Below are 20043 nucleotides of genomic sequence, written 5' to 3'. Positions count from 1 at the left end.
TTTAATAAAAAGAAAATTTATTTAAGTACTTTCTTCAGGAAGCTGCAGAATGACTACTTAATGCCTCTTGGTAAGCCTGTAAAGTCAACTCTATGTATCCTCCCTTTTGTGCTTCTGTTTTGGCAAAGACCTATTTGGGAGGAGAAATAAAGGTTAGAAAATTATATCTATTTTTGGATTTTATTTTTTTTCCACATTTTCTGGCTTCTAGAATGTTTAAAGGATTCCATGAACAAGGTTCAGTTTACTATTTTAAGTCTAACAGAGCAAGTTACCTGCTCCCAGCCTCCACAGGCAAATTATTAAGGAATACTTGTTCTAAATTCTAGTACTACAGTGATGGCTCTTCATAAATGAAAGAGGAAAAGAAAAAAGTAAACATATTGCAACAAGCCATTGCCTTCAGACTGAATTAAAAACTAAACTATGGACTCCAAGAATTTGGAAGACATTATGTAACACCACTTTATTAATCATGATTTGATGGAGGACTAACCTTTCACATCAAAAGATAAGTTGTAAAGAAGCTATAATTCATTTTGATTTCCTCTTGTTTTTTTAAGAGGAAAAGTAGAAAAATCATTTGTTACAATGGATTGCTAAGAATACTATCCTGCATGGTAACTGTATATAAATCTCATTACTTTCATTTTGCAGATGAGACAACTGAGTCCCAGATAGGTAAAGTGACTTGTCCAAAGTTACTGCTATTAAAAGGCAAAGTCAGAAATTAAACTTAGTTCTTCTGCACTTAAATCTATTATTTCCACTATATCAGATTACACTGCCCTTCTACCAAAGATCCCTGTGGTCATTTTTCTTTCCTTAATGTAGCTCAGATAATAGGATCCATCTTGTTAAATTGTACAAGTATCACTAGAGTGATACAAAAATTCTTTCTCAATGCTCATGTCTACTTTTACCTGAAGAAACATGCATTCAAACAGAGTTGAATTATGGTATAAGCACAATTAGAAAATGCTTAGTACACAAGGCCTCCTCCTTCTCTCCTCCCTTTCACATTCTTCCTCCAAGCATACATGAAGTCTCCTAATGACTCCAGATTATTGCTCAATGACAATAGTGAAGAAGTACTACTCAGTACTTACTTCCAGCTTAGCAAACTTCAGCCACTGGGTTGAAGAATACATACATATATGTTTGTAATATTCAAATTGATATTTATATTTCTCCACTTAAATACTAACCAGTGCCTTTGAAATATCAAGTCTTAAGAGCAACAAATTAACAAAAATCCACCCCCTTTCTAAAGTGGCTTTAAAATGTGGTCTCTAAAATACTTAAGCTATTTGAAACTGTTGATTAATAATTAACATGCTGAAGACAAGAAATAATATAACTTACCTTAATTAAGTCCAATCCCTCAGCCCCTTGTTCTTTAGCTTGCTTGGCTGAGTGTCCATTTGGATGGAGCATGTGATACAGAACGACCAAACTTGTTGCATCATCCATTCTGAAAATTTTTTATGTTTTATGTTTTAATCAACTCCCACAATTTGTATGAAAGCTGGATATTCTACAAATCAGCATTTAACATTGACCTAGTCATTCATAACAATAAAAAATATTACTTCATGCTTTAGGTTTTCCTATTAAAATACTGTTTTTATTTAAATATACAACCAAGCACCAGCACTGATGGTAGGAACACATTTCATAAGAGATTAGCAGTTGGGTGGGAAGGTGGAGAGGAGGAGAAATATTAGAGGGGAAGGAGGTAAATGCTCCTGAATATCACTTGTCCCTTAGTTTCTTATGTAAATATGAACACAGGTACCTTTCCACAACCACCATATGCCATCCATCTGCTTTTACTTTGGTAAAAAAATGGACAAAGTCTTAGAGATGAACACTTCATTGCCCATGTACATGGCTTGGAACTTCCTCTAATAGTACTTGTGTCCTTGAGCAAGTCAGTAAATTTCTCTAGGCTTCAGTTTCTTAACTGGTAAAATAAAGATCTAACTAGATGGTCCTCCCGGTTCCCTCCTAGCTTTCGATTTGTAAACGGCTTATATCTCGTTTGGCAAAAAATGTGATTTGGTATACTGGCATCCAGTGTAGGGGGTTAAGTTCTAAAGTCATCACAGAAGCCAAATGTTCATTAATCAAAATTATCTTCTCTTTATAAAATCTCTTAAAAATTGTGCACCAAGTGCAAGAAATTAAGTTGGCAAACATCTGTACCGTTGAGACAAGGGCAAGCTGGAAGGTCTGGGTTAATCGCCGGGGTGAAGTGGAGCTGGACCAATGCCTTATCTGAACAAGGTGATAGAGTTCTCTCTCCTTCCACCACTCCCCTGCCCCACTCACAACATCCTTATGGGAAATGGAGCAGATAAAGGTTTCTATTAATTTATTATTCAATGGCATGTACTCATTGAATGAAATGGTTCATGAATTATCCAAACTATTCTTTTTCTTTTTTTTTCCCTTGCCAAATACACTGCATTTTTATATGGAAAAAGCAATGGGCTTTCAAAAGCCCAGGTCTCAGCCTCAGCTCTGTCAATGATTTCTAGGATCTCAGTTTCTTCATCTCTAAAATAAAGGAGTTGGACCAATCAATTGGATCAGATGATCATTATGATTCCTTTCACCTCTTGACTTTCTAATTCTATGAGATGAGGAAACCAAGGCACCAAGAAATAATGCTGGTGATTACAGCCCTAGGTATCCACACAGAAGCTACTGTTCTTTACAGCACAAAGCTTATACTATCTATGGAAGGCAAACTCAAGGACACAGTAACTTTTTTTTTTTTTTTAGAAAAGTAAAATTTTTCCCCAACATTTAAAATTCTCTGGTTTCCACTACACCTAATCACACTATCTAGGAGCAGTAATAACTCAGATCATTCTTGCTCTTCAAAATGAGAATCCCAACCCCTAAGATAAGACCAGGCTACTTATTATATGGTTATTGTAAACTTTCCTGCCCTACAGAAAGTTTCTAGAAAGATGAAAAAAAAATTTTGAAGTTGCTAACTTGTTGAACTGGAGTTTTAAAGAAAATTTCTAATTTTTTTTTCCTGTTATAATATTTTGGTGCGTCTGAGAAAAGCCAAAGGACATGTCAAGAAATAGTTCTTCAGGGCAGCTAGGTGACACAGTGGATAGAGCACTAGCCCTGAAGTCAGGAGAACCTGAGTTTGAATTTGATTTCAGACATTTAATACTTCCTAGCTGTGTGACCCTGGGCAAATCATTTAACCTAATTGCCCCAGCAAAAAATAAATAAATAAATAAATAAATAAATAAATAAATGAAAGAATGAATGAATAAATAAATAACTAAATAGTTCTTCTCTCTTTCAGACTAATGTATGTTCCCATACAAAGGCTACTGAAATATAAGGGACATATTATTATCTAGTTCAATTTTAAAATTAGGAGAACTTGTATTTATTGATTTTTCCCAAAGAATCTAACAATAATTCCATTTAAAATCATTATATCTGGAGGGCAATTAAGCACTCTAAATTATACAAAGCAAAAATAAATCTGATATGGCTTTATTTTTGTAGTAAAGAGCACCAGCAACCATACTGCCTAAGATAAAGCTCAAATATACTTCATGCGATTTTTCTTAAGAACTATTCTAAAGTGGGAGAAACTACCTCCAAAAGGAGATAATTGCCCTTAATTGAAGATCTTCAACAAAGATCCTATCAGGAAACTAAAAAATAGTGAAATAAAAGCTATCACAATGTTTTATATTAAACTTTGTTCAAATATTCCATAATCATACCTACTGGTTTGAAGTTAATACTTCATTCTATTCATACTATTGTGTGTCCCTTGTACTTGATTACTCTGAATGTTATAAACAAATAACAAGCAAAACAGAAAATACAATCACCTGTGAAAGGAAACAACATCCTACTTAAAAGATTTACTTTAATGTCTCTATAGAAAAAGTCAATTGCTTACAAAAGAGCTTACTTACAAATCTTTCTGAATCTGGTCAATCAGCAAACCATCAATCTTCTTCTTATTTACCAGATACCACACCATTCCCCCAAAGTGTCTTGTTGAACGCAAAACGTCATATTTACTGTGCTTTTCTATGTTTTCATATGTCTGGTGATGAACCTACTCATAATAAAACAATATATTTATAATGGTAATAATGATAAAAGCTCATATTTATGCAATGCTTCACTAATTAACAAAGCACTTTCCTCTGAGGTTCATAATGCAAATATTAATATCCTCATTTTGTAAATGAAGAAGCAGAAAACTAGTATCAGTCCTGACACCTGGGATGAAGATCTGCATCTGCCACGAACTAGCCATGTAACTATAGACAAGTTAGTTAATCTCTGAGCTATGCTTGGGGGACTGACTTCAATTACCTGACATCTGCTAGAGCTTTCTGACAAAAATTAAACAACTAATAACTTTTTGGCTTCCTATAATCAAAAAATTAAGAGATAGGGACAGCTAATAGCAGTGGATAGAGCACTAGCTCTGGAATAAGGAGGATCTGAGTTCAAATTTAAACTCAGACATTTAATACTTAGTAGCTATGTAACTCTGAGCAAGTCACTTAACTCCAATTATTTCTCAAAAACAAAAAAAAAAACAAAAAGAAAAAAACAACTACAAAAGATGGCACTCTGGAGTCAGAAACACTTCTGGGCTAAAATTCTATAGCAGGTCAGCCCAGATGGGATGAGAAACACTTAAGAATTAAGAAATTAAATCACAAAAGGAAATAAAAAGCTTTAATTAAAAAAAAAGTATTGATATTAAAAAAAAACATCTAAACATAAGTAAAAAATAAAACCATTGTCTAAACAATAAAACATAAATAAATAAATGGAATTCCTTAAAAAGATGGTTGCTTATCATCTAGACAAAGGGACAGTAATCAAAAAGAACAGATGACAGGGTTGCTATAGCTGGAGATTGCCTAGATTTCAGCAAAATGCTTTACAAAATAATTCATACAACTCTTGTAGAAAAGAGATGAGGATTAGATGATAACACAACTCAAAGAGTAGTTACCTTAGTTCAATGAAAACTTTAAAGTCATTATCTCTGGTGAACTGCCCCAAGGATTTGTTTGGCCATGTTGTTTAAAAATTTTATTGACAATGAGAAAAACAATGATGGCACCTTCATCAAATTTGGAGATAAAACAAAGCTTGGAGGGAGAGCTAACACAATGGACAGCAAAATCAGAACTGGAAAATTTAGAACAGTGGTGCCCTGGCTAGGTCTTATTTATAAAGCACTCTGTTCCATTCTAAGTGGCAAAGTTTAGGAAGGATCCTAATAAGCTAGGGAATATCTATAAGGCAACCAAGATATCAAAAGATCTCGAGTCCATGTCAAATGATAATAAGGTGACAGGATAACTGAATCATAGATGTAGGGCTGAAGGGATCCCGGAAATCATCTCACCTAAACTCTTCATTTTACAAATAATGCTGAACCCCAGATAGAATAAGGGACTTGCCCAAGTTCACACATAGTAAGCTACAAAAGTACTATTTGAACCCAGGTCTTCTGGTTGTTTTCCTTATTCCATGTTACCTTAAACTAGGAATAATGAGACTTGAGAAAAGAAGAACTTAGGAGGGAAACATGATAATATTCAAATATCCAAAATAAGATCAAAGATGCTTTGTTTGGCCCCTTTCCATGTCTGAGATCAGAAAAAGATTTCTAACTCTTGAATTTTTCCAAGTGAAATGGGCTGCCTCAAGAGCTGGTTGGTTCTCCTCTCTGGGGGGCATACACTTGCTGGGTATGCTGCAGTGGAGATCACGTGGGGGACGGTTAGAGTAGATGGCTGCCAAGGTAGCCTAAATTGTAAAATATCCAAGCCAAACATTATGAAGTCAGAAGGCAAATGCCACATATTTTTGAATTTTTATGTGTAAATGTAACTTTGTCCTAGCTCTAAATCACTGACAATTTCTTTGTTGCTGAAATTTATAACCAAGCACTGCTGGAATTCAGATGCTTACATATGATATTTTAAGCAGATTCCATGTCATTTCTGAAACTGTTGAACATACTCACTTTAATATAATCAGCTGAATCTGGCTCAAACTGTGCAACACAAAGATTGAGCACATCTTCATGACGATCCTGACTGAACAAAGTCTAGAACAATGCAACAGATCAGTTATATTAAGAAAGGAACAGAGCCGATCAAGAACTGCTCTAACTCAATGACTTGTATTTGCACTCAAATATATACATACTAAAATAATAATATTAAGAATTCAAAAGGCAGTGTGATACCGTGAATAAAGGGCTAGTCTTACACAAGGATTCAAGACTGTCACTGACACACCACAGAGAAATAATTTTGTCCATCAGTGTCCCAGGCAATTCCCTAAAACAATATATTATGAATAAGTTATTGATCTGCAATAGTGGGAAATGTTCACACTATGAGTTTCCTACTATAGTAGGAAATCACAGGTTGGGACAAAAAAAAATGTATTGCTCTCTAAAACTAAGATAATTTCCTTACAACAATGGCTAGGGGTAAGGAATGCAAATTACCAATTTTTAAAATGGAGAATCAGAGGTTTAAAAACCTCTAGTTTTTATATGATTACAAAACTAGTGTGTTTCAGAGTCAGGATCTAAACTGGAGTCTGTAGATTACACATTTGGCCCCATATTGGGGATACTAATCCCAAAGCTATATGAGTGATGTGAGATTATGTGAATATTGACAATATTGGTGGCTATTTTTGAAATTTAAAAAAAGTCTTAAAAATTGTGATAAGGACTATAACTGCAATGATTATCAACTAATTAAAATGCTTACATAAACAGAATACAGACAGCTGAGCAATAATCCACATTTGCTGCAGTTTCTCATGATGCAGATCTATATAACAACATAGATCCACAGATGCTATGGAGAGACTAGCTACAGAGAGACAGAGATAAGTCAGTTTACCTGGAGATTTTCTTCCTGGAACATTAGTGGTGGAAAAACCTTACGACCTTCTTTTGGAAAAAAGATTTGTATCATTCTGTCTCGTTCTTCCCAGGAAGCTTTGCGTAGAACACCACTTGGTTCCCTTACAACAATGAAACGCTCCTATGATTGAAAACAAATCAAAGGTGAGATTTAGAGATTTATTTTTGGTTTCAATTTCTTATTAAATTTCTTTACTAAACTAATTTACAGTCAACAACGTCTTTTGTAAAAGATCAATCAGTGTAATTATTTTAAAAAGCAATGTAGTTATTTTTAAAACGACAAAGACTTAGCAAGATTTTATTTTTCTTCCTCAGTTAGCATTTGTATTTCATATAACTTATAAGTAATGTTCCAAGTGTAAACGTAATAAATAAAATATCTATTTATCCTTTGTATTATAAGTGCTCAAATAAATTGGTTTAACTTAAAAAATAATGGTAATGTAAAACAGAGGTATCAAACTCAGATAACAAAAATCCTGAGTGAAGCTGAAACCAGATTAAAAAGTGATTGGGAAATGTTTAACAAAATAAATAAAAATATAATACAAGAGAGATAATGTTAATTTGTGGTTTTCTAAATCAGTAAGACCTTCAGGGATCCACTTTAAGGACTACTGCTATAAAGCCCCAATGATACAACCAGAGTACAATTTAATATTTATTTGAATGTTTTTAATATTAAATTTAGTTTCCCTATTATTTTTCTTTCTCATAGAGTCAGAAGATCACGAAGTTGAAAAGGGCCTCAAGAAATTACCTTCCTCAATCCATATCTTAATAAGAATGTATATTACAGCATCCTATATTTGAAGATAGTTATCACATTTTCCTAAATCTTCTCTTCATCATGCTACCATCCTTCAACTGAACTTCATATACTACAGGCTCCAGATGCAATGCAATACTAGTCGTCCTTTCAAATTTCATTTAATTAGCTGACGTATTTTTCTAGCCCATAAAGATCTTATTTGTATCCTGAATTGTCAGTTGTTAGCTATCTTTCCCAATGACATGTCACCTTCAAATTTGATAAGCATTTCAATTATGCCTTCAACCACTAATAATGGAAAAGCAAAAGGCCAAGAACAAATGCCAGGGATATTTTACTCTATCACTCCCTACAAAATGCATTAGCTATTCTTTGCATTCATTCAATTAGTTCTGAATACACCGAGAATTTTAGCTCTTTGAGGGCAAACACTATTTGACTTTAGCTTTTGTATCCCTAGTTATTTGATATTCAGTAAACAATCTGCTAATTGTAAGAGTTACCCAACATTTGCTACAAAGGATTATATCGCTCTGCTGAAATCTAAGTATATTATGTTGCAATATTTCTATTTGCTACTATCAATCTAGTAACCTTGCCAAAAAAAAAAAAAAAAAAAAAAGGAAATGAAGATAATCTAGCAAGATCAATTCTTGTGAAACAGATGTTGTTACTTTCCAAATAGTCACAAACAATGCCTTGGCCATCAAGTCAAATGTATCTTTTTCTAGTCTTTTTAATATGGGGGAAAGGAGGGCTGACATGGGTGGTACAATTGATAGAGTACTGGAGTCAGAAGGACCAGAGTTCAAATTTGACCAGAGACACTAGCTGTGTTACCTTCTGCAAGTCACTTAACCCTCCCTTCATAAAACTGGAGAAGAAAATCTCCAAAACACTCCAGTACCTTTTCAAAGAAAAACCCATGGGCATTGGATCATAGGATCATAAAAATCTGAATACAACAGGACAACAGTGTTTTAATATTTTTTCTATTTCCCAGGTTTTAAAAAGCTCACCCACTTGGTAAAAATATCTGTCAGTTCTTTTGATATTCTAGGATATAGTTTGCCTAGTGACTGCAACTCACTGATGGTATGTAGGTACTTTCTTACCATCTCCTTATTTATCCTTGGGTTCAACTTCTGATAAATTATTACTATGCTTTCCCCTTTGAAAATCATTCTTCTTAGTAAACTGAAGCAAATAGTTAATATAATAATTATATTATGTTACATATATATATTATGTGTATATATATATATATAATTAACATAATTCTATTTTCTTCATATCATCATCTTAAAGATTCTGAACAATAGACATATGCTTTATTTAACCTTGTTTCTAACATAAATAAAAAGTTTTTTGCTTTCCTTAGTAGAAACCAAGGCCTGTGGCCAATTTCTCCATCTTAGGTATTCTTCACAATATTCTTACAGAACTCACCACTCTCTTTACCTTCAGTTATCTGGTTTTGATTCTAATGACATCCTAGGTACTCATGACACAAAAACAAAACAAAAAGCAATCCCTAACCTCAAAAAGTATTGGGGAGATAACACATAAATAGGTTAAGTTAAACATAAGAATTTGTGGAGAGATTACTAATGATAGGAATGGCCTCCCATAGGAGATGGCATGTAGACTAAATGTTGAGGAAGCTAGGGATTACATGAGGCAGAAGTGAGGGAGTGAAGTCCCAACAAAAGGAACAGCCTGTATTGTCATGGTGGAAGAAGGACTATAGAGTTTAGAGTTTCACATCTGTTCACTTTATATCCCTATTGCTCTCCTTATTTTCTTCCTCATAGGAATTCTCTGTGTTTGTGCAAACTTTCAAGCTATCCATTCTTTGTGGATTGATTTCCATGGTAAAATTTTAGATTATAGGTTTCAATTAGTCTATTTTCTTAACATGTTCTTGTTCATATTTCATTTTCAAAGAGAACCAACAGCAGGGTGATATCTTTACTTACACATAAGTCTTAAATTGTTCAGTTTCTTGATAATCACCTCTCAATTCTCACCCAAAGTGGCATTAATAAATCACTTACTTATTAAGTTCAAGAAATAATGAAATAAATAACTCCAAGGATTTTGTCTTTTATAATTTATGATACTGTCTGAGCTACACACATTAATAAATTTTAGAGAAAATGGTCTCTCTGATTTTATCTCCTCTCACCTCCAAACTACGCTGTCCCATTCTAGCCAACAGGGATTTCTTGGCATTCAAAGCATATCTTGTTTATACTACTTATTTGGCAATAAATAACATACTTTCTTTTCCTATCACCTGTGTTTTACTTAACTTTTTATATATTATTTTACCTCCCCAATTGGCAGTGAAGGAGAGGGATTTCTTTGTATTCTTTCTAGATAGTTTAATGACTATTGCTATGCTATGCTATGGATGCTTAAATTCTCAAAGGTTTAAAAAATTCTAAGTAGAGTTTTAAAGGTTTGCAATCAAAAGCTATCCTAGCAAATTTCCATGAAATAGGAAAAAAGGTACACTAAAGATGCACAACTTCTCAAAAAAGAATTTTAGTCATTTTACCTAAATATTTGGGCAATTTAAAACCTAAAATAGAAATCAGTTTCTGAATGTCATATTACTAGATAATAGTATTAAATTATACCACTTATAACTTGAATCATTCAGTTATAGAATCTAGATCCCAATTCAAAGGGCTCTGGATACTTTGTTTTCATTTATACAGTACTCTATTATTGCCTATGCTATGCTGAAGTCATTGCTGAAACCTAACTTCTACATGCCTGATTCAACACATTTAATGTATACAGTGGATATTAATCATGTTCTCCTTACTTGAGGACTATAAAGGATTCCACTATATAATGAATTTTAATCCTTCCTACTTTCAAAATTATTTTATAGCCTAAACAGAAATTTAAAAAAAATAACATCTCAACTTACAGAATCACTATTTCTTTGAAAAGTTTTATTTTTAGCAAAAGCAATAGTAGCAAAAGACTATTTCTATAGAGCATGAAATTTCTAAGATAGATAGAACATATAAGGACTTTTAGAAAGCATAAATGAATTTTCAATAAAAAAAAAAAGCTATATTCTGGAAAAGCTTCAACTGCCCAAGGTGGATTTCTGATTGAGTCAACAATGAAAATTATTCCTTCCTTTGCCAATTTTTTCCTTTATAAAACTTCTGTCTCAACTTTATCTATCAGGGTTATTGCTTCTTAGTGATGTTAATCACTAGTTGTCCAAGCTTTTTGTACCATGTATGAAGAAAAGTTATAGGCTAGACTTAATTTATAAAGATTTGTACTCTCTTGGATTTCATTATAAAATGAGAGTCCCTCAATCTTAACTAGAGTTGAAATCTCAAAAAATATCTTTTTCTTGAAGCTTCTGTACATTTTACTTCTCAATTTTGAGACTGCCATGATCTTTAATGTTAAGAGAATACATAATAGTCTAAGTCATTACAGCAAGATTCATTTGGTTACTCTAAGATGGATTCAATTTTTGCTTTCTGAATCTATTATACTTTTCTAATTATCCAGAAACCAAAAGGCTGTATAAGCTCTTTTTACTAGTGAACTAACACAGTTCTACTAATTTTGGTCTGGCTATATATTGTAAAAAGTAAGATCAAATGACACTGATTCCCAAATCTCAGCCCCAGACTGCCTATCAAATCTCTAAATAATGGTCCTTAAGAGATGTACTCACACGATGTGGAATGCTATATGTTAAATCAGTAAACACATATTTAGAAGTTTCAGTTCCTTCAAGGATTTTATCATCTGCTAATACGTCATTTATAGGCTGTCGTTCTTTCAGCACAGGAGGCATTTTTAACCGTTCTTTAGCTGCCTCGATAGCATGTCTTGTGGCCTACAAAATAAAATATGTTTTTCAAGAATTAGTAATTGAACAATGAAGTAGCCCAGAAGATCAATCAAAAACATTGATTTACTAACTTCAAAACTGAAAATTAGTTGTTGAAAATGACAACAAATTCTGTAAAAAGCAATTCTGCTACAAATCAAAACTTTCTTTTCATGTGCACAAGTATAATTTTTGGTAAGTAGGTTTTGTTATCTCTTTGTGTGAATATGCTTTTAGTATCAACTATGAATATAAAAAGCAGGAATGTGTTCAAGAAAAGAGGCAACTTTTCATTTCAACAATTCATTTCTTCTTGAACTTGATACCACTGGTACAAAATACTATATATGTCTGACTTAGTTGGTATACTATTTAATCTTGCTGAATTTTAAAATTCTTTATCATTCTTGAAAGAGGGCTATGGATATGTGGAGAAATTTAGATGACATAGAACCAAAATACATCAAAAAAAATCTTAAAAAAAAAATCATTAGAGCACCAAATAATCTAAATTATTTTCAATTCAAATTTCCTGGTAACATTTATTTAAATCTGATTACCTCTTCCAGTTGTGCTTCTGTCATTAGCTTATATGTTGGTGGCTTGAGTGGTTGTTTAGCTGCTTTAAAAACCTTCTGTAAATCCAAACCAGTCATTTTGGTGAGTATATTTTGAACTTCCTCATCTGTGAATTCTGGCTTCTTTGTATCCGAGCAACATGAGCCTATCAAAATGAACTTCAGTTAAATACAAACTAACAAAATTCCACAAAAGTATACAAGTGGCATCTAAACAAACACGTCAATAAAAAATATGAAGTTCAAGAAACAAAAGCCCACAAAAATATCTACCTTCATATTCCTACTACCTAAAGGTATGCAAAGCAATTTTGTGAATCCATGTAGGTCAATTATTCAGCTATATCAAAGGAAAAGAAGACTATTGTTATAATTTTGTGGTAAGCCACTATACCTATATATTTTTCAATGTACCACTGGATAGCAAAATAGTTGTCTGATGAGGCTGTACAAATAGCTGAGGAAAGAGGAAAGAGAAAGATATACGCAAATGAATGTAGAATTTCAGAGAACAGAAAGGAGAGATTAAAAGGTTTTCATAAAAAGGAGTGCAAAAAATCGAAGAAAATAATTGAATGTGAAAAATAAGCAATCTCTTCAAGAAAATAAGACTTCTAGGGAATATGCCATGCAAAAATGAGCATGCTAAAAGATAAAAATTGTGGAGACTTAACAGAAGTAAAAAAGATTAAGAAGTGGTGACAAGAAAACACAAAAGAACTATACAAGATCTTAACAGTACCAATTAGCACAATGTCACTGATATAAAGCCAGGAATTCTTAGGACTGAAATTAAGTGGATCTTAGGAAGCACTATTAAAAGTAAGACTGGTGAAATGGTTGAAATTCCAGCTGAACTATTTAAAATCCTAAAAGATGATGCTATTAATGTACTTTACCCAATATGCCAGCAAATTTGAAAAATTCAACAATGGTCACTGGATCAGTTTACATCCCACTCCTAAAGGACAATGCCAAAGAATGTTCAAATTACCAAACAACTATACTCATTTCACCTACCAGCAAAGTTATGCTTAAGATTCTGCTAGTTAGACTTCAGTAAGATGTGAACTTAAAATTTCCAGAAAAGCAGACTGGTTTTCAGAAGCAGAGGAACCAAAGACCAAATTATCAATATTTTTTGGATTATGGAAAATGCAAGGGAGTTCCACTAAAACTTCTACTTCACTGACTGCACTAAAATCTTTGTGGATCACAGCAAAACAAAGCAAGCCCTCAAAGAATTGGTAGAACCAGATCTTACTTGTTTCTTGAAGAACCTGCAGGTGGGCCAAGAAGCAACAGAACCAAACATGGAATAACTGATGAGTTTAATATTAGAAAAGAAGTTCAATAAAACTGCATACTATCACATTATTTAATCTATGCAGAATACATCATAAGAAGTGCTAGGCTAGAGGAATTAAAAGCTGAAATTAAGGTTGTCAGGAGAAATGTCAACAAACTCAGATAAGCTGATAGCAAAGTGAAAAATTTCACCTCTTAATGAAGGTGAAAGAGAAGAGTGTAACAGCTGGCTTGAAGCTTAACATCTCTCCCCAAAAAATAAATAAATAAGATGTTGGCCTCTGGTCCCACCACTTCCTGGCAAACTAAAGGATAAAAAAACAAGAAGCAATGCCAAATTTTATCTTCTTAGATCCAAAGATCAATGCAGGCAATGACATGAAATTAAAAGAGTCTTTTCAGAAGAATAGCTATGGCAAATCTGGACAGCATAATAGAGACAGCACCTTGTCAACAAAGGTCTATATAGTTCAAGCTATGATTTTTCCACTAGCAACACATGGCTGTGAGAATTGGACTACATTGTAAGCTAAGTATAGAATCAACACTTTCTTTTTTTTTTTTTTTTTCTTTTTGCTGAGGCAACTGGGGTTGAGACTTGCCCAAGATCACACGACTAGGAAGTGTTAAGTGTCTGAGACCAGATTTAAACTCCAGTCGTCCTGACTTTAGGGCTGGTGCTCTACCCACTGCACCACCTAGCTGCTCCAGAATCAACACTTTCAAAGTGATGCTGGAGAAGATTTTTAAGAGTAGAGATTGACTCAATTAGGAGAGAGCTTAAAATAATTTGGTCAGATAATGAGAAGGCAGGTCTCATTGGAAAAGATGCTTATGTCGGGAGAGATTGAAGGCAAAAGTAAAAGGAGATGGCAGAGGATGAGATGGATAGTGATATGGAAGCTAATGGATAGAAGCTGAGACAGACTTCAAGAGACAATGGAAAATAGAAAGGCCTAGCGTGTGAGGGTCCATGGGGTCACCCACAAAGAAAGCTTTTCATAAGTGACCAAGAATACCTTGGTCTAATACCAATCCTATGTGTTCACAGAATGGAGAAAAAGAAATAGTCTAAAATTAGTATGTTATGGTTTAATGAAAAGAGCAATAGATTTGGAGATGGAGGAGCAAATCTTACCTCCCTTATTTAACTACTTGTGCAACCCTGTGACAATTATACCTGCCTCAGTTCATATTTCCTCAACCATAAAATGAAATTGATTCTGACTGTACGTAACATGGGATGCATTAACATTTCCCCCCCTTTCCTTCCAGCAGAGAATGCTTATGTCTGGTTTCATCTTTCTCGTCTCCCACACCAAGACATATACATTTAGTAAACGTTCCTGGCCCTCAATGGAGAACAGATCACTCAGGAACAATCTTAGAACCCAGGGGTTTCTAACCTGAGATCTGTAAACCCCCTCCCTTCCTCCCTTTCTTTCTCCGGGTCAACACGTCCCCAGTGCAATTTGATACTATTATATTCACTTTAAGCAACTGAAGCTTATCACTGCACTAAGATTTTTAGGACACGTTGTATTTCAATATAATTAGTTTCTTTAGCTATCCTAAATAGTTTACGGATTAAAAACATTATTCAGAAAAATCATTCAAAGGCTGCGCAAAAAACCAGCTCAGGACTTTTGCTCCGACCTCACTTTACGGATTCCCTCCAAATTACATGACACAGCTCGGAAGCTGCAGGACTGGCATTCGAACCCGGAGCCCCGCCAGCGCGCAGAGCCTCCCGCGGACGACCCGGGCAGCGCTGAGCACAGACTAACCGGGGCAGCGAGGACCGGCATGAGCCCGGGACCAGGAAACACTTACTAGCCTCGGAGCCCACCCGACGACAAGACGGTGCTGTCCCGCAAGCCCCCGGCGAGGGCGAAAACGGGAGCCGGGGTCTGACCCTTAGAAGTCCCGTGCCCCGAGATGCCGCTCGGCAAAGCCAAAAGGAAGCCGGCACTCTGAAAGCCGCCATCACTCCGCCAGCTACCTGCCCCGGCTACGAAAGGCTTCAACTTCCTAAGTCACGCCAAAAAAGTCTTGAGGCATGCTGGGAAATGTAGTCGGGAGTGAAGGGGCGGGCATAAGAGCGAAGGGAAAAGTGACTGGAGTTCACTCGAAGATTAATGTTCCGTCCGAGAAATGCAATTTATTGTACAAAATTTATTGAAAAATGCCCTGCAGGCTTTTGGAAAGTAGGGACTGGTGATGAAAACTAAGGAGTAAAGATTGGGATTTTCAATTCAATAAATATCTTTGACACGAAGGACCTTATTATCTTGGAGTTTACATTCTAAGAGCTACCCAGATAGATAACTATAATACAAAACAGAATTCCTAAGTAAAGAGAACGTTGCCAAATACCAGGTGAGGTCTGAGGAAAACTCAAATTGGAGCATGTGTTAAGGGGAAGAGGTAAAAGGTTCAGCAAATTCAGATTGGATGGCCTTCTGGTCTTCATCTCAGAAAAGTAGAAATCAAGGTCATCAGAGAGGATGACAGAGCACTGGAGAGATCTGAGACTGGAAAAGTTTAAGATTAACTACTCTGGGGAATATCCCTCAATCGCGCGCGCATGTGCGTGTGTGCGTGTGTGTGTGTGTGTGTGTGTGTGTGTATGTGTGTGTGTATTTTGCACTCCACCATTCAGGTAACACACGTTTTGCTGAATTTAGTCCTGTGGGATAAGTGTCATAGTTAGAATTGGGTTAAAATATGATTTTTGCTGTTCTTTCAAAAAGTCACTTCATCATGAAAATGGGTTCGTGATTTAGACATAAAGGGTGATACGTAAGCAAATTAGGAGAACAAGGGATAGTTTACATGTCAGAGAAGGAAGGAATTTATGACTAAACAAGATATAGAGAACATTATGAATTGCAAAATAATAATTTTAATGACATTAAATTGAAAAGTTTTTGCACAAACAAAATCAATGCAATCATAATTAAAAAGGAAACAGAAAGCTGGGAAACAATTTTTTACAGCCAGTGTTTCTGATAAAGACCTTATTTCTTTTTTTTCTTTAATTTTTATTTATTATTGAAGTTTTTTTTTTCCAAAACATATGCAAGGATAATTTTTCAACATTGACCTTCGAAAAACCTTGTGTTCCAATTTTCCCCACCTTCCCCACACTCTTTCCCCTAGATGGCAAGTAATCCAATATATGTTAAATATGATAAAAATATATGTTAGATCTAATACAGCATACATATTTATGCAATTATCTTGCTGCACAAGAAAAATCAGATCAAAAAAGAAAAAAAATGAGAAAGAAAATAAAATGCAAGCAAACCACAATGAAAAGAGTGAAGATGCTATGTTGTGATTCACCTTCAGTTCCCACAGTCCTCTCTCTGGGTATAAATGGCTCTCATCATCACAAGATCATTGGAATTGGCCTGAATCATCTCATTGTTTAAAAGAGTCACTCCATTAGAACTGATTATCATATAATCTTATTGTTTCCATGTGCAATGATCTCCTGGTTCTGCTCATTTCACAGCATCAGTTCTTGTAAATCTCTCCAGACCTCTCTGAAATCATCCTGCTGATCATTTCCTATAGGCCAATAATATTCCCTAACATTCATATGCCATAATTTATTCAGCCATTCTCCAACTGATGGGCATCCACTCAATTTCCAGTTTCTTGCCACTACAAAAATTGCTGCCACAAACATAAAGTCCTAATTTCTAAAATATATAGGGAACTGAATCAAATTTATAAAAACACAAGTCATTCCCCAAGTGACATATCAAAGGATTTGAACAATTTTCAAATGAAGAAACTAAAACTCTTTGTACTCATATAAAAACAATGCTCTAAACATTATTGATTAGAGATGCAATTTAAAACAATTGTGACATACTACCTTATACCTACCCAATTGGCTAAGATTACAAGAAAACAAAATGATAAATATTGGAGGGGAAGTGGGAAAAACAGGAACACTAATGCTTTGTTGGTGGAGTTGTGAACTGATCCAACCATTCTAGAGAGCAATATGGAGCCATGCCCAAAGGACTCTCAAACTGCATATCTTTTGATCCAGCATTATCTCTACTGGGCCTATATGCCAAAGAGATCATGAAAAAGGGGGAAAGGATCCACATGTGCAAAAAAAAAAATATTTGTAGTAGCTCTTTTTGTGGTAGAAATTGAGTGGACATCCATCAATTGGGGAAATGGCTGAACAAGTTGTGGTATATAAATGTAATGGAATACTATTCACTAATGAGAACATTGTACATAGTGACAGCAACATTGTATGATAATCAACTATGATAGATTTAACTTTTCTCAACAATCAGTGATCTAAGACAATTCCAATAGACTTGTAATGGAAAATGCCATCCACATACAGAGAAAGAATGATGGAGATTGAACGCAAATCAAAGCATACTATTCTCTTTTTTGTTGTTTTTTCTTTCTCATTTTCCCCTTTTGTTCTGGCTTTTCTTTCCCATCATTACTAACATGGAAATATGTTTAAAATGAGTGTATATCAAACTGTTAATTGTCTTGGAAAGAGAAGGGAGGAAAGAAGAAAAAAATGGAATTAAAAATCTTACAAAATTTAATGTTGAAAACTATTTTTACATGTAATTAGAAAAAATAAAATGCTATTAAATAAAAAGGGTCATCCCATCTCTTATACCCATGTTTGGAACACTCTTTCCCCTCAGCTCTGTATCTTATCTCTCTTCAACTCTTAACTTCATCACCACCTTCTTCAAAAAGTAGTTGCCAGTTTTCTTCATCTTAGTGCTTTTTGAGATTACCTCCATTTATCTCTGTATGTATCTCATTAGGACACAGTTGTTTGTATATTGTCTCTCCCATTAACCTATGAGCTTTTTGAGAGCAGGGATTCTGTGTGTGTGTGTGTGTGTGTGTGTGTGTGTGTTTTCCCTTTCTTTGTACCTTCAGCATTTAACAAAATACTTGCCGCTTAGCAGTTGCTTAATTAAATTCTTGATGTTTCCCTTTGAAGGCACAGCTCTAACTAAAGATTACTTTCTCAACTTTCTCTAAATTAAGAACTGACCCACTGTGTGTCTTATGCAGTGAGTTCTCAGCAATTTGTTAAAGCAGAAAGTATGTAATACTCTAGACTGAATTAACTTAGCAGCTGATAACTTCTGTAGGGACAGTTGCATTTTTATATAAAAGTCTCTAATTTCAGAATCTTGGCGGGCTAGTAGGAGAGAGATTTAGAGACAGGGACCTTTACAAAGTACTTCAAATGACATGCAATTAGCCCTGTACTTTGCTAATCTTTATGCTGTTTATATTGGGGAAGTTGAGATTAAAAAAAAAAAACATTTATTAGAAGGAGAAAAACATTAGGGTTTACTCCATAACTCTTGTGGTATAGAGGAAAAAGAATGGAAAAAGTCTTCAGAGACTTTGATGTGAATCCCAATTAAGCTACGTCATCTCTATAACATTTGTATATAGAACTGGAAGGGGAAGAATATACCTATTTCATATATCTGCTGCATATTTATAGTAATATATTTTCATTATTGATAACAGTGAAACATTTATACTTTACCAACTGTGCCCTATGCAAGTATCATTGGCACCCAGAAGAGTCAGGAAGAATGATGAGACCTGACCAAATAAATTTATGCTGTCACAATTAAAACTGTTCTTCCTCCTAGATCTTAAGCAATCTGATTACAGAGTTCTATCCTAGTTTCCTTACTGCTTCCCCTTTTTGTTCTTTTTCATTGTTACTTCTATTCCCTTAACTCCTCTATTCTCTTACTCCATCATACCCATTATGGTTTTTCCTCCCTACATAGTTAATTATTTAATTAACAGATATGACAAGGTACTCTGTCTTTCCCTATCTTGAATCCATTTCTCCCTGATCTTGATGTTCACATTCTGATAATTTTCAATCTTGAGTCACCTGATTTTTTTCTTTGTTACAATTAAAAGTTCTAAGGTGATGAGAGTTATTGGGGACAGTGAGCAATGGACTTTAAAACATAAAACATCCATGAAACTTATTTTTAAAATTATGCACAAAGTCTGAGAGATTTAGTATTGATTACAATGTCTTCTAAATTCTTGCTTTGTAAATTACTGTTGTAGTTACATTGAAACCTAGAACATTACAAATTCTCCCTTGCAAATTCTGTAGAAATATGCAAGAGTTTTTCTAACCGATCAAATGAAGACGATTTTCTTAAAAAGAATTATCCAAATTGTGATACTCTGGAGGACCAGTCTGTCAGATTCACAGATGTGGAAGGGGTGGGGAGAAAGAGAGGCAGAAAGAAGCACAGAGATAGCCAGAGACAGAGAGACATACACATATACACATACAAAGGAAAGAGAGAGAGACAAACAGAGAGAGAGAGAGAGAGAGAGAGAGAGAGAGAGAGAGAGAGAGAGAGAGAGAAAGAGAGAGAGAGAGAGAGAGAGAGAAGAGAGAGAGAGAGAGAAAGAGAGAGAGAGAGAAAGAGAGAGAGAGACAGATAGACAGACAGATAGA

General features: G+C 34.5%; 1 protein-coding gene across 1 annotated transcript; it reads right to left on the bottom strand.

The window, feature by feature from the left end:
* Positions 1 to 15578, bottom strand: MRPS22 (mitochondrial ribosomal protein S22). Its single transcript, XM_051985638.1, is given in 9 exon segments — positions 1 to 130; positions 1366 to 1474; positions 3969 to 4114; positions 6056 to 6139; positions 6954 to 7097; positions 11473 to 11637; positions 12192 to 12355; positions 15351 to 15560; positions 15563 to 15578. Coding segments are annotated over 9 exon segments (1134 nt in total). The 3' UTR covers positions 1 to 34.
* Positions 15579 to 20043: the final 4465 nt, after the last annotated feature.

The sequence above is a fragment of the Antechinus flavipes genome, chromosome 3, assembly GCF_016432865.1.
Source record: "Antechinus flavipes isolate AdamAnt ecotype Samford, QLD, Australia chromosome 3, AdamAnt_v2, whole genome shotgun sequence".
In the NCBI taxonomy this organism is placed as follows: Eukaryota; Metazoa; Chordata; class Mammalia; order Dasyuromorphia; family Dasyuridae; genus Antechinus; species Antechinus flavipes.
This window is presented reverse-complemented; position numbering and strand designations above follow the sequence as displayed.